The following is a 20,036-nucleotide window of genomic DNA, read 5'->3' on the forward strand; positions in this document are numbered from 1 at the left end:
TGAAGGGAGGGGTGGCAGTGGAGGGTAGTATGATGGGGGGGTGGTAGTGGAGGGCATTATGATGGAGGTGTCAGTGGAGGGCAGTATGATGGGAGGGGTGGCAGTGGAGGGCAGTATGATTTCATGGAGGTCAGTATGATGGAAGGGTTGGCAGTGGAGGGCAGTATGATGGGAGGGGGGCAGTGGAGGGCATTATGATGGGAGGGGTGGCAGTTTAGGGCAGTATAATGAGAGGGGGCAGTGGAGGGCATTATGATGGGAGGGGTGGCAGTGGAGGGCAGAGTGACCATGAGCGTCCTCGGGGCAGGGTGCATTTCTCTCACCTTTCTTCCAGTGGCAGGAACAGCCGTCAGGCAAAACCTGGAGTCGGGGGCAGAGCTTAGACAGAAATCCTCCGGCCCCCTCCACTGAATGCTGGGGCTCTGCTCTCCTCCTCGTCATGACATCAATGGTTGCTAGACGCCAGGCGGGCCGCGTCTAGGAACCAGTTGTTTGGGCAGTGAGCCAGGCACCCCTGGGGGTGAAAAATAAAGCTGGTCTCGGCCAGCAGTACACAGAGCAATGAGGGACAGTGGCTATGCAGCAGCATTTTTTAGAGGGTATCAGATCGGCCATGGGGGCAATTCCGGGACATTGTATTGTCCCAGAATGAAGGTGCCTGGGACGCGGGACAGCCCTCCCAAGGCAGGACTTTCACGGGTAATCCTGGAGGGAGGTATGGTGGGATGTCATTTTTTCCCGCTCAGAAAACTGCATACACATTGCAGATTCCTGCACAGGAAAAATTCTGCACGTGAGATCAGTGTTGTGGTGTAAACAAGGCACAGAGAGGATAATGTTTTTTCTTGTGCCCTTGCAGAACGCGTGCAGAAAAACTGACACCTGTGCATCACCATGGTGTGAACGAGACCTAAATGTCTATGTGCATGAAACAGAAGCCCTTTGCATTTGGCTGCAATGAATGTTACAAAACTCAAATTAAAAGTAAATTCAGAAAACATTTTTGCTTTATTAAATTTGAATATTTTCCTTAATAACTTTAGCAGTTCACCGACACAATTTGCCTGAGGGTTCTGCATTCAATGTAGAAAACTTGGAAATGAGCATCTAACTATTCCTTTTCTAACATATCTCTCGCCTCGACTACTGCAACTCCCTCCTCATTGGCTTACCTTTAAATAGACTATCCCCCCTTCAGTCTATCATGAATGCTGCTGCCAGACTCATCCACCTTACAAACCGCTCAGTGTCTGCTACCCCTCTCTGCCAATCCCTCCATTAGCTGTCACTCGCCCAACGAATTAAATTCAAAATACTAACAATAAGTTACAAAGCCATCCACAACTCTGCCCCCAGCTATATCACTAGCCTAGTCTCAAAACACCAACCTAATCGCCATCTCTGTTCCTCCCAGGACCTCCTGCTCTCTAGCTCCCTCATCACCTCCTCCCATATCCGCCTCCAGGACTCCTCCCGAGCCTCACCCATCCTCTGGAACTACCCCAATCTGTCAGACTGTCTTCAAATTTATCCACTTTTAGGCGATCCCTGAAAACTTTCCTCTTCAGAGAAGCCTATCCTGCCTCCATCTAACAACTGCACTATTTTCTCCATTAGCTCATCCCCCACAGCTATTACCCTTTTGTATAACTCGACCCTCCCTCCTAGATTGTAAGCTCTAACGAGCAGGGCCCTCTGATTCCTCCTGTATTGAATTGTATTGTACTTGTACTGTCCTCCCTAATGTTGTAAAGCACTGCGTAAACTGTTGGCACTATATAAATCCTGTATAATAATAATAATAATAATAACATATAGGTTGGACTTGATGGACTTGTGTCTTTTTTTAACCTCACCTACTATGTAACATTTTATTTCTACTATAATACAGGAAAAATCAGCACGTTGTCTGCTTTCCGTGATCGTTCCTTCTGTTCCTCCCCTCATACCTTTTAGTTAGTAAAAATCACTATGACTCAGCAGTAGTTGCTTTCTATAAAGACCTTTGGCACTGGAGTCTAGCGCAGTCAGCAGGGAGAGATACTACGCTACTCATTTCTGACAACAGCACACCAGCTGGACAAGCAATAGTAAGTAGATCTTCACTTCTTTTGCCTGTCTATGGCTGTTAGCTCTACTTTCTTTACTACACTCAGGTAAAATGACTTGCTACCTTACCAGTACAACTGAATGCAGAATATACAGGGAATTGATATGAACTCTGAGAGAGTCTTGTACAGAATAATCCTCCAGAAAGACTATGATTTTTGAAATTTAAACACTATTTTAAAAACATTTTTGGTTTTAATTGAATCATTTGTGAAACATTTAACATTGCAGTGCTTAAAATAAGAGGCTGTTCGTGCAAGCTGAAATTAAAAAATAAAATGGGGAAAAAAACACCAATATTAAAAATATGGATCTTTACGTCCTTTGACATTTGTCCATGGCTGATGGCTTTCCTTGTTTGACCAAGGTCAGGTAGCATTTAAACATGCAATCTTATCAGTTAAAGAATGCCAATACAAATCAATACAAAAAATTGAGGCATCTAAAAGCGAGTTTTGCACAGAATAATCTGTCAGAAAGACTAGGGGTTGATTTACTAAAGGCAAAAAGAATGTGCTTTTTTCAGGTGCAGTTGCTCTCATTTACCCCAGTGCTTAGTGAATGTGGTGAAGCTTCACTTTGTAAAGAATACTCAATCTGGTGCAAAGAATTGGATGATGGAAATCAGCAGAGCTTCACCATATTCCCTAAGCTCTGGGTAAAATGACTGAAACTGTACTTGCAAAGTGCACAGTCTATTTTCCTTCAGTAAATCAACCCCTATGATTTTTGAAATGTAACACTTTAAAAAAAAATTTGATATCATTTTAATGTAATCACTGCTGAATCTTTTAGAAATGCGGTCCCTTTAAATAAGAGTTTGTTACAATTTTGAAATAAGAGGCTGTTCTTGCAACCTTTAATTTTGACAACTACTGAAAAAAAAAAAAAAAAAAAATCCCACCGGTGGTAAAACTATGTATTAAAAAAAAATCCCAATGATCCAAAAAGTGTAGAACCAATGAGCCCTCCACATTAGAGATTCATAATATATATATATATATATATATATATATATATATATATATATATATATGCCATGATTGACTGAATCATTTTTGAATGATGCCCCTTGGCTAAACCATTTCCCTTATAGTCTTTTCATGAGCTCAAAAGTCTAATAGTCTACAGTATTAAAGAACTCAGGGCAATGTTTGGGATAGATGGCGAGATAAATAAATGTTTTAGTCCACTTGCTCTGCTGCTGGTTCCAAGTAATTTCACCTCGGGACTAAGATGTTTGTAGAAATAACTTGGGCACCAGTTCTGTTTATAGACATAAATTGAATATCAATTTATTTTCAGCCCGAAGTATATAGGAAAAAACAATCAGGATACCCCACATCACACCACGGGGTTGATTTAGTAAAGGTAAATAGACTGTTCGTTTTGCAAGGGAATTTGCCCTAGAGCTTAGTAAATATCGTGAAGTTTAACTTTTAAAAAGGATATCCAATCACGTGCAAGAAAAATGAAAAAATAACTAAACGCATTTTTGCTTGCACATGATTGGATGTCGGAAGCCAGCAGAGCTTTACCTCATTTATCCAGCTCTGGGGCAAATTCCCTTGCAAAATGAACAATTGCAAAATGATGTGATTTGTGATTGCTCCTTCCTATATATTGTGGGCTGTAAACCCTCTGTTGGTTGAACTGGATGGACTTGTGTCTTTTTTTCAACCAGATTAGGCATGTAACTATTTCATCCCCATGACTCAGGCTGGCTTCTGATCCTTTCTCTGATCCCCAAGATATTCTCTGCTCTAGTGAAACTACAGTATGTTGGCTTCTGTGTGCCCTGTGTTAGCTCACCAACTCACGCCACTAGGACAAACTCTTGTGTGATTGGCTGGCTTGATAAATATTCATAAATCAGAAGTTAACCCCGTAACAGGAGCTTAGGCATACTCAGAAGTAACGAAATACCTAGGCAGGCTGCAGCCTTAAACTGGCCATACATGCATATATTTCTCTATCCATGTTAAACAGCATAGAAGGATGAATCTCCCCTGCCAGCTATTATATTTGGACAGCTGGCAGAGGCACCACTATATCCCTCATTACACTGGCATCAGTTATGGGTAGGCAGTGGATTTGCGCTATATACACTCTTGGTACAAGGTCTAAGTTCTCACCATTGACGTAGAATTTTGATCAAACTCTGTTCCCATCCCCCTCCTAACACCTATTCTAACTAACCAGCGCAAGGGTGGATTGTCACTACCTACAGCGTAAAACTTTCTGTTTTTTCCTCTGCAGGTTTTTACCACAGATGGGGGACGTTGCTTTGCGTTTTTACAATGCAGGCACTTTTTTCCCCTTTCTTTCCCGAACTTTAATGGAATGTCAAAAACATTCCATTAATTTCTATGAATGGCTGCTCATCAGCCATGCATAGAGACACAGGGTCAGATGGCTGCGTAAAAATGCAGACAGGTTGCATTTTTCCACACTGCTCTGCCAATTAATGTAGAAATGTGAAGAGGGCACATAGAAAATCATTGTTTTCTGTGTGCCCTTACAGAGATCTGCAAGTCTTTTCTACAGAACAATGCAGCTCTCTGCACCACTGTGAACTTAAGAAAACGTTGTAGACATACCTATTTGCAGGCTGCTCTGGTCATGTGATCTCCTCTGTGGCAGCCAATGCCAGCTGCAGGGGAGAGGAGGTGAGCTCTGACAATAGATGGTAATGCGTGGGAATTTGATGTCACCCATAGACTTCAATGGCCCATCTGTTGCCTGCACTCCCTTCTGTCATCAGCAGCTGTGATTGCTGACACAGGGGAGTCAGATCACAAGACCAGACTTGATAGGTCAGTATAAACCTCTATCTTACACAGGTTAGGTAGCATAGGTGTTAGGAGGGGGGAGGGGACAGTTTCAGGGATAGTTAGGTTTTGCCTGCAATTCCCCTTTAATCTTTTCAGCTACTGGCCAAAGTGAAAGACGCCGGCCACCCCTTTGTAAACCCCTTTCCAAAATATAATCTGCAGATCAGAGAAGTACTGAACACACTGCATATAACAAGGTCCCCAAATTTACATATCCATGTCATTTTTAATGTTATGTTTAATAATTGAGTTCCTTTATTTTTTCTTGTTTTGCAGTGTCTGGATTTGTTTTAACTTATTTCCCACTGAGAGGTAAGTAAATCATTTCTTAATAGTGTATTTTTTTATATTCCTTGTACAGGCTGCCATATCCAAATCTCCATGCGCCGCCCCCTAATCTCCATTCGGGGGTCCAGACACATAGATTTCTACGAGTTTTTGAAGCACATGCCTGAGGCTCTAATTGGCTTCAAAAAGGTTGGGCTCGAGGTGCAGAGCACTGCTCCCGGTGCCCACCCACTTGTGACATTAGCGAGTCAACATTAGCTATTGCCTTCTGGCTTCTCCTCCCGGCCAATCAGGACAGGAAGTGGGTCTTAGGACCAGATTGGCCGGGAGGAGAAGCTGGGAAGCCGTGACCTGGATGGGGTAAATGCAGACCTGGCGGGGGGAAGGTTTGTTTGCCGCCCCCCCCCAAAAAAATGGAGCACAAGCCACCACTGTCCAAACTATTAGCATCTAATAAAACTACAATGCATGTTGACAGGGCTTAGCACCCATCAGCATTGCCCTGCAATACACACAGTATCTCAGAAAAGTGAGTAAACCCCTCACATTTTTGTAAATATTTTATTATATCTTTTCATGTGACAGCAGTGAAGAAATGACACTTTGTTACAATGTAAAGTAGTGAGTGTACAGCTTGTATAACAGTATAAATTTGCTGTCCCCTCAATATAACTCAACACACAGCCATTAATGTCTAAACCGCTGCCAACAAAAGTGAGTACACCCTTAAGTTAACATGTCCAAATTGGGCCTAATTAGCCATTTTCCCTCCCTGGTATCATGTGACTCGTTAGTGTTACAAGGTCTCAGGTGTAAATGGGAAGCAGGTGTGTTATATTTGGTGTTATCGCTCTCACTCTCTCATACTGGTCACTGGAAGTTCAACATGGCACCTCATGGCCAAGAACTCTCTGAGGATCTGAAAAAAAGAATTGTTGCTCTACATAAAGATGGCCTAGGCTATAAGAAGATTGCCGAAATAAAAAGAAGACAAAAGTGCACCAGCCTAGTGCATTAACTTTTAAAACATTTATTTGATAAAAAATAATAAAGGAAATAACTCACAGGCGATTGGTGGAGGAGTCACAACATAAAATCGCACCGGTATACAGTCTGCGATTTGGAATGAGCAGAACCTTCCAGGGGTTGTGGAGGAACGCACAGACGCTGCAATCCGCTAACGCGTTTCGAGGGGAATGTCCCCTCTTCCTCAGAGCTATGCAGTGCAACCTCACTCAGCGAACCTCACTTATAAATGCCTGCAAGCCAATAAGACAAGGGTGGGGTGCGGGGCTCCTCCCCCTTAAGAAATCCCTCCCTCCTAATTCCTCTGTTCAGGCATGCCCTATACGCATAAGTGCATATGCAGACGCATGCACACACCATATGTACATGTGCATGCATACACACACACACATATATATATATATGTATACACACAAAAAAGCAGCCAGTAACTGACCAATTGATAAATGAAATAGGAAGTAAACAGCAATGTACTGTGCATACGGACTGAAGGGCAACAAGTGGTATCTAGACATAGCAGATATACATCACAGTATACATAACCAGTCGTACTGCCAAATAGAAATGACAGTAAACAATGCACATCGTAATGGGTGAGAGTCACACTTCAAAACATCATACTACACATCTCAGGATGTACACAGTGAATGGACGTGTGCATGTACTTACACTTAGTATTGTGGGGGTCAGTGCCTGTAAAAAGCCTCCACAGCAGCTGCACCACGGACCGGTACATGCAGCGTGTCTGCGATCAGAGAGGAACGCACACCGATGTGCTTGCGTTCCAGGAAGAGAAGGTGGAGTGTGCGTGTCACGCTGGAGGAGGGAGGCGGGGTAGATATCACCTCCTCCGCAGGAAGCACAGCACATTGGCCATGTGAGAAAGCCTAGTGACGTGCAGCTAGGGGCGGGGCCAACATGTGAAGAGCCCTCCGCCCACCAGAAACATCCTGGTGTCTAGCAAAACGACCCTGAGCCAGGCTACGTCAAGACTATAGACTGCCACATTATACAGCCAGCATGTATAAAGATAAAAAAAAAAAAAAAAAAAAATGCTGAAAAGACTGGAGATGAGAATACAAATACCACTAGAAGAAAATAGACTGTGTAGTAGGAGGAGGAATGATGATGAAATCATTAATAATAATAATAGTAAAAATAAGAGATGTGTTATCTGGTAATAAAAATAGTAGAAATAATAATAATAATAATAATAATAATAATAATGAAAAATAATATAAGAAGATTGCCAAGACCCTGAAACTGAGCTGCAGCAGGAAGGCCAAGACCATACAGCAGTTTAACAGGACAGGTTCCACTCAGAACAGGCCTCGCCATGGTCGACCAAAGAAGTTAAGTGCATGTGCTCAGCGTCATATTCAGAGGTTGTCTTTGGGAAATAGACATATGAGTGCTGCCAGCATTGCTGCAGCGGTTGAAGGGGGGGGTTTAGCCTGTCAGTGCTTAGACCATACGCTGCACACTGCATCAAATTGGTCTGCATGGCTGTCGTCCCAGAAAGAAGCCTATTCTAAAGATGATGAACAAGAAAGTCCGCAAACAGTTTGCTTAAGACAAGCAGACTAAGGATTACTGGAACCATGTCTTGTGGTCTGATGAGACCAGGATAAACTTATTTGGTTCAGATGGTGTCGAGCGTGTGTGGCGACAACCAGGTGAGGAGTGCAAAGACAAGTGTGTCTTGTCTACAGTCAAGCATGGTGGTGGGAGTGTCATGGTCTGGGGCTCCATGATTGTTGCCGGCACTGGGGAGCTACAGTTCATTGAGAGAACCATGAATGACAACATGTACTGTGACATACTGAAGCAGAGCATGATCCCCTCCCTTCGGAGACTGGGCTGCAGGGTAGAATTCCAACATAATGACCCCAAACACATCTCCAAGATGACCACTGCCTTGCTAAAGAAGCTGAGGGTAAAGGTGATGGACTGGCCAAGCATGTCTCCAGACCTAAACCCTATTGAGCATCTGGTTGGCATCCTCAAACGGAAGGTGGAAGAGAGCAAGGTCTCTAACATCCACCAGCTCCGTGATGTCATCATGGAGGAGTGGAAGAGGACTTCAGTGGCAACCTGTGAAGCTCTGGTGAACTCTATGCCCAAGAGGGTTAAGGCAGTGCTGGAAAATAATGGTGGCCACACAAAATATTGACATTTTGGGCCCAATTTGGAAATTTTCACTGTGTGTTAAGTTATTTTGAGGGGACAGCAAATTTACACTGTTATACAAGCTGTACACTCACTACTTTACATTGTAGCAAAGTGTCATTTCTTCAGTGTCACATGAAAAGGTAATATATATATATATATATATATATATATATATATATATATATATATATATATATATATATATATGTATAAACACACACACACAAAATGAAAAAAAGTTTTGCCTTTAGTTTTGCGTTGCATACTTTAAGATTGACCACTTAATAATGTTGTGTGTTTCAATGTGATTACTTTTTAAAAACGTGAAGAATCTGTTAACCATGGCAAATAAAAAAATAAAAAAAATCCAACTGTTATTATTCTAGCTCCTGTTAATTGAATTTGTATGTTTACCAATAGGAAGAGGGGAACCCATTCGTCTGATCTTGGCTGATAATGGAGCTAAGTGGACCGAGGATGTGATACAGCTTCCTGATTGGTTTGGTGGAAAATGTCCTTTGAAGAAAGAAGCAGTAAGTTCATTTTAAAAACTCTTTTTGTAAGGCACCTAGAGACGTTAGATGATCCCCTACCTACTATTCCAGCAGAAGTGTAAGATGACTGTGATGTAATATGAAGTATCAAATATCTTAGAAGGTACCTCTGGCAAAGCTAAGAAATGGTGGTGGGAGTATTGGTTTGGGTAGAAGTTTTTCCACCAAGGTTCCACGAACATAAAAGCAGTGTTGGGAATGACTGATTTTCTTTTGTTTATGGGACTGTTGAGCCATGAGAGAATGATTCCCCTAAATCTGATATGATCTTTCACAGGTGTTTGGTCAGTTGCCTCAGTTCAGTGATGGAGACTTTGTTCTGTATCAGAGCAACGCCATCCTGAGATACCTAGGACGCAAATTTGGTGAGTCTATTTATTGCATACCACTGCTATATACTTTTTTTCTTTTTTCTGAATAATGTCCCAAATGGGTCATGCTTCTGTTTTACCCAATTGCAAGAGCACAAAAGCTTGGATGTATACTGTGTCCTTGGAAAACGATGGTTCACAACCCTATCTTCATTAAGCACAGTATCCATTTGTGGTCAGCTTCAGAGAAAGTCGGATGTATAAAGGTTTTTGGGTAGGGCCGTTGCATACAGTGAAGCTGATTATTATATTTAGTTTCACCTCTCCAGAACCAGAATGCAGTGAGAACTCATTCAAGTCAGCTACTTTTTCACATTCTACATGAGCTTTTAAAACCTTCTTTAAAGAACACAATTTTACTAGATCCTGTCCTGATGTTGGGTAGAACACAGCAGTTTCTGCCTAATCCTTTCATCTTCAACCCTTCCACACTATCCCCCATGGCATGAATAAAAAGTAAAGTAATGAATTAAAGTAAAGCCAAAACTTTTTGAATGGGTAAAATTCCTGTGTCGAGGCACAACAGGAAGTAAGAGGAAGTCACTACAAAGTATGGAAAATGTTCTCCAAACTAAAACGCTAACACTGATAAAAATGTCCATATTGGAAGATTTCTCCTCTATTACCGTTATGGCAACAATTCACATTTTTTTATTTTATTTTTTTCCTTTTTCAGTCCTAGTGACAATGGTCACTGGAATAGAGTATGAATCTCTTACACAGTACAGTGATAAAAACAAAAGACAAAGGTTCTAATCCTTGCTTACTTTATCCAAAGACACATTAGAGTTGCTATAACCCATGCTTACTCTTTCCAGACACAGTACAGTAGGTGCCGATAGATCTGCACTGCAACACACAACATATACTGTGTGTTGTGAAAAGAAAAAAAAAGGTCCAGGTCTGGTTTTTGTTCCTTTGACATATTTTGGCAGTGCATTATAAATGAAAAAATTGAATTACCTGTAATAAAGGTTTCATTTATTTACTTAGCTTGGTATTTTAACTGGTAAAACTGATAAGTACAGCATCATTCTAGCCCAGGAGAGATCATAATTTTTTTTAATGAAAACAAATGGGGGGCTTTGAGGTAACAAACCTCGGGACTTTAAAGGTGTTTGTATAAGTAGTAAGGGATTATCAATTCATCAACAATATTGAATAAAACAAAATTTTATTATAAATTATTTAAAAAAAAACACAAGAAAAGACTAGATACAGAAATTCATAAAACCCAATGAGACATAATGCATGAACAATACCACTTTCTCAACATGTTTCGTTCTGTGGAGCTTCTTCAGGAGACTTTAGGTGTGGCATCATATTATACTATAAATCACAAGAAAAAAATACTCATGTTTAGGTATACATAGATCCAAAGATAAGGCATACATCAGTTATTTGAGCATAATGCAAAAAGCATGACATAATAAAAATTTGTTATCACAAAGGGGCCCCTTTGTGATAACAAATTTTTATTATGTCATGCTCTGTAAGAGTGGCAAGGATGTGGAATTCTCTTCCACAGGTGGTGGTTTCAGCGGGGAGCATCAGTAATTTCAAAAAACTATTTGATAAGCACCTGAACGACCAAAACATACAGGGATATACAATGTAATACTGACCTACACACACATAGGTTGGACTTGATTTTCAACCTCGCCAACATGTAACAGTAGCAGTAAAAGGTAAGAGTAGTCACTTACTTTTGCCTCCTAAGCCTGCCACCTCAGGTATATATCACAAGAAATAGAGATAAACCAATAAGCCTAATTTAATACGGTTTGAGAAAATCTTGCAAATTAGGCTAGTCAATAAAGTATACAATCTACAATAGAGGATGATTATCCATTTATAACAAGAGCTCCTTAATAATGATTTTATGTGGCTTTACTTATACACTTTCATCTTGTCATTCAGGTGTTGCTGGAAGCAATGATCATGAGGTCGCTGTCATTGACATGGTAAACGATGGGGTGGAAGACCTGAGACAGAAGTTCGGCCGCTTTGTGTTCTATGAATTTGTACGTATGGGCCAAAAAGCAATATTTGAAATTTTTTTTTTTTACATGTGTAACAGAATAGGTAATTGTCTGATAGGGCAGGGAGTAACTGTAATTTGCAGTCTAATAAATAAGTGCAAAGTTAGAAGCAACAATGCAAAGCAAATTTGAGATGAGCATGCATACACTGCAGAATATTACAAAACAGATTATGAAATCTGCACAAACATGGACTCTTCACAGCAATGTCTCTGTGGCTCAGTCAGGGTAACAAGTGGCTGCATAGCATAGTGTCTATGAGAGAAACTACAACAGAATCACTGCATCAGTAAAACAGTTCAGAAAACAAACAACTACTTTTTACAAGGGTAAGTACCCTTATAAAAAGCATCCCTCTTAGTGAAGTCCAGAGTAGCTCTGGTACTACTAGTGATCAGCTGGAGGGATCTGATGCTTGAGGGATGAGGACAAAGGGCCACCTACACTGGAACAGGAGTATTCTAGTAGCAATCAAGGAGGTGCTCCTCAGAGAAGCTGCATGCTACTAGGTTCTCGTGTGGCTGCCCCCACGCTGGTTCTGACAGTGGAGTGCTATCCACCTAGCTATTTTCTAGGCTACTAGGCAAGGAAGTGGTAAACAAATTGCATGGGGGGCTGGGCACTGCCCTGGGGAACATGTACCAAATCAAATTTTTATTTTTTTTTTAATTTATTGGGGAGCAGCAATTTTAGTAATGCTTAAACGCTTGCCGACCGCCGCATGTACATTTACGTCGGCAGAATGGCACGGCTGCGCAAATTGGCATACCTGCACGTCCCTTTGAATTTGCCACCGTGCCAACGTGCATGACTCGATGTCCGCCAGGTGCCCGCGATCATTTCACGGAGCCGCAGAACGGGGAAGTGCCTATGTAAACAAGGCATTCCCCATTCTTCCTTGTGACAGGACAGAGATCTACTTCTCCCTGCCATTGGAAGCAGTGATCAGTGTCGTGTCACTTGTAGCCCAGCCCCCCCACAGTTAGAATCACTTCCTAGGACACACTTAACCCCTTCATCGCCCCCTAGTGGTTAACCCCTTCCCTGCCAGTGTCATTTACACAGTAAGCAGTGCATTTTTATAGCATTGATCGCTGTATAATTGACAATGGTCCCAAAATAGTGTCAAAAGTGTCCGCTCTGTCCGCCATAATGTCGCACTCATGATAAAAACCGCAGATCACCGCCATTACAAAAAAAAAAAAAATTAATAATAAAAATGCCATAAAACTATCCCCTATTTTGTAGACGCTATAACTTTTGCGCAAACCAATCAATATACGCTTATTGCGATTATTTATTTATTTTTTTTAACAAAAATATGTAGAAGAAAACATATCTGCCTAATCTGAGGAAACAATTCGTTTCTTATATATATATTTTTGGGGGATATTTATTATAGCAAAAAGTAAAAAATATTGCTTTTTTTTTCAAAATTTTTTTTTTGTGTATAGCGCAAAAAATAAAAACTGCAGAGGTGATCAAATACCACCAAAAGAAAGCTCTATTTGTGGGGAAAAAAAAGGACGTTAATTTTGTTTGGGTACAATGTTGCGCGACCGCATAATTGTCAGTTAAAGCGACGCAGTGCCGAATCGCAAAAAATGGCCCGGTCATTTAGCAGCCAAATCTTCCAGGGCGGAAGTGGTTAACAGTGAAACTGTAAAAATGCAAAATTCCTTTAAATAACATGCCTGGGATGCCAGGTATACAACCTACTACAGCAAAACTGACACTTGCAAAGAAAAAAAAAATGTTGTTTAAATTGCCAGCAAATAACAGATTTGGCTACCCACTTCCTTTTGTAACAAAATGGCTGGGGATTTCTCTTCATATATAACAGATACTGTATATCCTAAATAAGGGTTTGGTATAGATGTTAATGGGAAACACCACACACAATAAATAAAATGCAAGTCTGACATGGATGTCAAAGGGGACCCTGTGCAAAAAAAAAAAAAAAAAAATGGGTCCCCCAAAATCCATACCAGATCCTCATCTGAACATGCAGCCTGTCATGCCAGGAAAGGTACAGAAAGGTGAGCATGCAGCCCTCCCTTTGGTAATTGACTACTATATATGACGCTCCCACTGAAATGGCACAGAGTGCAATGTTCAGAAGAACGCACCAACCAAAGTTCAGAATGGACCTTGAGGGCATCCCTATTGCACACATGATGTTGTGCCAATAACTCCTGCAGTATAATTTTTTTTCTCCTTTCAGTACTTCCTCTATCTGCCTGATTTGATGTATGCAGGCAATCATGGGCATTTCATAGGGCTGATTCACACCTATACATTTTTTTAGTGCTTTTTGCAGAAACGCACTACAGTCCATTCAACATGGTTTCCTATGGGGCAGGCTCACATCTGCCGCTACTTTTGGAAAGGGTCAGGGACTTTTTGAAAAGCAAAACGGTATGTTTTTGCTTCAATGGCCTTCAATGGAGAAGCTATAAAAAAGCATGTAGTGTGTTTTTTGCCGCATTTTTATGCCACGTTTTTCATTTTTTAATCTGCCCAACAACAAATTTGGCCAAATGAAAATAGCATAAAAACGCAAACCGCATCAAAAAAAGCACTGCAGAAATAAATCACTGTGAACCAGGCCTAAAATAAAGTTAAACACAAAAATGGGATAGGAAATGGTCTTCAATATAAATAGACTGAATAAAAGTTATTACAATTACTGAGATGTTCTTATTAAAGTCACTTTTGTTTAACAGGAAACTGGGAAAGAGAAGTATGAAAAGGATCTACCAAATCAGCTATCAGCATTTGAAAGGATCCTTTCTAAAAATTCGAATGGAACCAAGTTTCTGGTGGGAGACAAGGTAACTCAGCAGCTAATATCAGTAAAGTAAACTGAGTAAAAGATCTGAGGAGAGGAACTATATGGGTTTAATTGGTATTGCTGATGTTAAGTCCACATACTGTATATCAGAACACCTGATGAGCACAAGAACACCAGACCCAAACCACAAAGATGATTTTTAGCAGTGTAACCAAAAATCACCCATTGCACTGGTGATGTATTGCATGAATCATTGCTAAAAAACTTCCAAGAGTGTGATCACAATTAGTAATTAGCCAAACATTCTTGTTTAGATTTTGGAGAGGGAGATGGCACTAAGCATGCTGTAGAGCAGTGGTCATCAACCCTGTCCTCAGGGCCCACTAACAGGCCAGGTTTTATGTATTACCTTTGGGGAGATGCAGACTAGAATACTGCAATCACTGAGCAACAAATGATATCACCTGTGATGTATTTCAGTTATCTTGCAAACCTGGCCTGTTAGTGGGTCCTGAGGACAGGGTTGATGACCACTGCTATAGAGGAAGCAATAGTGTTGATTTACTAAAACTTGGAAGTGGAAAATCAGGTGCAGCTCTGAATGGTAGCCAATCAGCTTCTAACTACAGCTCATTCAATTAAGCCTTTGACAAAAAACCTGGAAGCTGATTGGTTTCTATGCAGAGCTGTGCCAACTTTTGCACTCTTCAGTTTTAGAAAAATCAAGTGCAATGTGACTGGATAGTTAATGATCTATCTGACCTGTGTCCACTGAGCATTGGCCTGTCAGCAGCTGCTCCATAGAGAAGAGATAACTGCTTGATCTGGCCAGATTAGGCACCTTTATACACACACTATATTGTGAAAGAGTATTGGGACGCCTGCCTTTACACACACATGAACTTTAATGGCATCCCGGTCTTAGTCCGTAGAGTTCAAAATTGAGTTGGCCCGCCCTTTGCAGCTATAACAGCTTCAACTCTTCTGGCAAGGCTGTCCACAAGATTTAGGAGTGTGTCTATGTGAATGTTTGACCATTCTTCTAGAAGCGTATTTGGGAGGTCAGGCATTGATGTTCAAAAAGAAGGCCTGACTAGCAGTCTCCGCTCTAATTTATCCAAAAAGTTTTCTACTGGGCTGAGGTCAGGACTCTGTGCAGGCTAGTCAAGTTCCTCCACCCCAAACTCGCTCATCCATGTCTTTATGGACTTTGTTTTGTGCACTGGTCTAAATCATTTGATGGAGGGGGGGATTATGGTGTGGGGTTGTTTTTCAGGGGTTGGGCTTGGCCCCTTAGTTCCACTGAAAGGAACTCTTAAGGCGTCAGCATACCAAGACATTTTGGGCAATTTCATGCTCCCAACTGTGTGGGAACAGTTTGGTGATGGCCCCTTCCTGTTCCAACATGACTGCACATCAGTGCACAAAGCAAGGCATAGACATAGATTAGCGAGTTTGGGGTGGAGGAACTTGACTGGCCTGCACAATTTCTTCAATATCTTTCTGTTCTAGAAGTACATGATTAGAGCCAGAGTCCTGATCTCAAACCGATAGAACACCTTTGGGATGAATTAAAGCGGAGAATGCGAGCCAGGCCTTCTCATCCAAAATCAGTGTCAGACCTCACAAATGTGCTTCTGGAAGAATGGTCAAACATTCCCATAGACACACTCCTAAACCTTGTGAAAAGCCTTCCCAGAAGAGTTGAAGCTGTTATAGTGTGTATGTACATGTAAAGGCAGGAATCCCAATACTTTTGACAATACAGTGTATATTAGCCAACTTCAGTCCCTTTGTCCTGGTATGGATCAGAGGAAACAGACTGTTAAAAAAAAACCTGATTCTTATCATTGTAAATGTTTCTCAAATATACCAAAATACTGTGGAATGGGGCAATTGTGACTCAAATGGCTGGAGTGTGTGGTACTCATTTTCAATTGTAACTATTTCAGATGTCTCCCAAATGGACCAGGGCAATTTTTACACTTCTGTTATGAGCCTGTTTTTAAAACAATAACTTTGTCATTACTAATACATTACAAATAAGGCTTTATGTTAGTGATATTGTCTTATAAAACTTATTTTTATTTTGTAAGCAATCCATAGACAAAAAGTGTAGCAAAATTAAAAATATATACACTTTTTCTACTTTGATCAGTGTTAGTAAAAAAAAAAAAAAATATATATATATATATATATATATATATATATATATATATATATATATATATATATATATATATATATATATATATATAAATATATATATATATATATATATATATATATATATATATATATATATATATATATATATATAAATTGTAGCATATAGCATATAATTTGTCCTGTGTCAAATGAAATTATGATTCTGGTAACAAAATAATGCAAACTTATTCACAAATGAAATAGTTTTTTTTTTAAATGTTGCACTAAAGGAGAAGTATGGTCAAAGGAGTGTACTTACTTGTGCTCTTGTTTGACCCAGAATCAGCTGACAAAGGACTAATGCCCCCTGCCAACTGTTGGGATCCACCCAGATGCCTGACCTGCAGCTGGCTCAGCTTCTCAGCACCCCACCCTCCGCTCCCACCCCCTTTTAAGCCTGACGCTTCAGTGAGCACTGGAGGGGCAGTGCAGAGAACGGTGGCTGACAGTGCTCAGAGCGAACCGAGATCCGAACGATAAGTGTTCATGTGATCGCTCATTTCTCAGGCTTAGAGTCAGACTGATGCTGCAGCATAGAGGAGAGTAGTTTTTTTTTTAAAGAATCCATCACTTCTCCTTTAATGTCACACTAAAAAATGAACATAATGATTGTAAAAAAGCTTAAATTTGAATTGTTACAAAATAGAAATAAACAAGAAAATCATTAGGGAAAAAAAAAGTGAAAAAGAAGTCAATTAGGACTGTTTAGGAAAAACAATAGGTTAATAGGGAGTTAATAGGAACAAAAACTTGTTTTTATACTTGTTAGGTTGCTTTAACTGATATCCTAAACAGACAGAATCTATCCCTTTTTGATCTGCAGATCAATAAAACAGCATAGATACAAATGTAACAATGTTACACAGCAATTTCTGGCTATCATGGTGACAGCTGGTAATTGCCAGCAACTGCTGGTACATAAAAGTAGGGCAAGAACCAACATTTACTGTGCAGAGGTGTACTGAAGTCCTACAGACAATTACATACACTCTATCCTCAGGGCAGGTGACCTCTCTCCTGACACTACAGCTGTCACACAGACAACACAGTGGCTGATGAGTTTGGTGGCCGGCGAGGACAGAGCCTGATGGGGATTCAGAGTTCACACACTAGTACACACTAGTTCCCCATCAGGTCCGCTCCCCTTGTAATTGACAGCAGGCAATAGGGGGATTCAATAGGCAACAGACAGCCTGCTATTGGCTATTAACCCTCCCATTGCTTTCTTTCAATTACAAGGGGAGCAGATAAGATGGGGAACTAGCCCTTCATCTTCCCCTTTGGCTCCACCTACTGTCACTGCTTGCTAGGAGCCTGTCTATAAAGCCAACACCCTCAACAACCAGTAATAGATGGGGAGAGGAGGAGAGGAGTAAATGCCGCTCTGATATACAGTGTACAGAGACAGGCACTCTGTATGCCAAGTTTGAGTAAATAAATCATTCTTTTTTGAATTCAGTGCAGCCATAGATTGCTGACAGAATATTATTATCACCGTAAAAAGTAAAGATAGGATGATCACAAATGTTTCTTTCTACAGATTTCCTATGCAGACTACAACCTCCTGGATGTCCTTCATGGTCACCTCAATATCTTTCCGGACTGTCTGTCTGCATTCCCCCTCCTCACTGCATACAAAGCCCGCATTGCATCACGAAGCAACCTCAAGGAATATCTGAACTCTGAGGACTGTAAAAATAGACCATTTATTCCAAAACGAGGCTAAATACTACTGGTTCACGTTGACTTACCATACAGAAGTCTACCTCTTATATTATTTAGAGTAAACCATGTAATTCCCCTTGCTTTGCCATTAAACAGTACATATGCATATGCTCTTCATTTTTCCCTTTCTCATGTCACAGTACTCTAGCAATCCCTAGATGGCAGCTGTGAAGCTCTGTGTAAAAATGCACTTCATATTGGAACACAACAGACTACATTTGCAAAGCAATGGTCATGACAGCACATCAATGAGGAGCAAAGATAAGGACAAGCAATGTCTCTCTTGAGAAGAGGAGATTAAGGGGGGATATGATCAACGTGTACAAATATATAGGGGGTCCATATAGTGAACTTGGTGTTGAGTTATTCACTTTACAGTCAACCCAGAGGACACGGGGGCACTCTTTACACCTAGAGGAAAAGAGATTTCATCTCCAAATACGGAAAGGTTTCTTCACAGAGCCCATCCTCAACCCATTCCTGCTCCCGACTAGGAGCTGTGAAAATGTGGAATAGACTCCCTCCAGAGGTGGTTCTGGCCAGCTCAGTAGACTGATTTAAGAAAGGCCTGGATTCTTTCCTAAATGGACACAATATAACTGGGTACTAACATTTATAGGTAAAGTTGATCCAGGGAAAATGCGATTGCCTCTTTGGGGTCAGGAAGGAATTTTTTCCCCTGCTGTAGCAAATTGGATCATGCTTTGCTGGGGTTTTTCACTTCCTCTGGATCAGCTGTGGGTATAGGATTGGGTATATGGGACTGTTATCAACCTGACTAACTATGTAACTTCACTTAAATCAGGGATCGCTAGAAAACTGTGACATGAGAGATAGAGAGCAATGACAAGTTTACAACAACCTCATTGCCGGGATCTGGACCTCGTAGTAACCCTAAGTAATTTGTGATATTTTTTCTTTAAAAAATAAAACATTTTTCATTTTCACCCTGGTTTGTACTTTTTTGTTTACATATTGTGATATAGGCTGCTATTTTTATTATAGATTTTAATACTTATCATTAGTAATTTGAGAAAAGCACTCCACCCTGCAACAAAAAATGTTAGCTGCAGTAGCCTCCCCTCCTTGTTGACCAAGTAGAAATAAAAGCTAATACTCCTTAAAATCTTAGTAAGATTGGCCATGCATTATACAGTTTTCCTTTAGATTTACCAAAACCATATAATATGAGGCCAAACCTAAACACTTGCAATTTTGTATGCAATCAGGCAGGCCCTTGCACTACATAGCTGAAAGTAAATCTAAAGGAAATTAAACAAGAAAATGGTATAATGTATGGCCAGCTTAAGTCAACTACGACTCCTTAAAATCTTAGTATGTCAATACAGAGGAAAAAAGGGCTCAGTCAGATGACTTTAGAGCTTAGGCATGGGAACAAAGTGCACAGTGTTCTCAACAGATATATCACCATATATTTTGCTGCATTCCAATCCATAAAAGAAGTACATTTTGTCTTCAATGGGACTCTTTTCACATTAATGTTTCTTGTTGCAGTGCATTGTGGAAGTATCCCGTGTGCTGTATTTTGGTTGTATTAACCTGTATCTCTTTTTCATACAGTGGGGCAAAAAAGTATTTAGTCAGCCACCAATTGTGCAAGTTCTCCCACTGAAAAAGATGAGAGAGGCCTGTAATTGTCATCATAGGTATGCCTCAACTATGAGAGACAAAATGTGGAAACAAATCCAGACAATCACATTTTTGAAAGAATTTATTTGCAAATTATGGTGGAAAATAAGTATTTTGTCAATATCAAAAGTTCATCTCAATACTTTGTTATATATCCTTTGTTGGCAACGACAGAGGTCAAACGTTTTCTGTAAGTCTTCACAAGGTTGTCACAAACTGTTGCTACTATGTTGGCCCATTCCTCCATGCAGATCTCCTCTAGA

The 20,036-nt window shown here is 40.5% G+C and overlaps 1 protein-coding gene across 1 annotated transcript; it reads left to right on the forward strand.

Moving 5' to 3' along the window:
- Positions 1–1,970: 1,970 nt before the first annotated feature.
- Positions 1,971–19,070, forward strand: LOC141106356 (glutathione S-transferase P 1-like). The gene is made up of 7 exons (XM_073597072.1): positions 1,971–2,090; positions 5,220–5,255; positions 8,850–8,962; positions 9,261–9,348; positions 11,275–11,378; positions 14,123–14,230; positions 17,939–19,070. Coding segments are annotated over exons 1-7 (636 nt in total). The 5' UTR covers positions 1,971–2,089; the 3' UTR covers positions 18,125–19,070.
- Positions 19,071–20,036: the final 966 nt, after the last annotated feature.

Source organism: Aquarana catesbeiana, linkage group LG08, assembly GCF_042186555.1.
Source record: "Aquarana catesbeiana isolate 2022-GZ linkage group LG08, ASM4218655v1, whole genome shotgun sequence".
Taxonomy (NCBI): domain Eukaryota; kingdom Metazoa; phylum Chordata; class Amphibia; order Anura; family Ranidae; genus Aquarana; species Aquarana catesbeiana.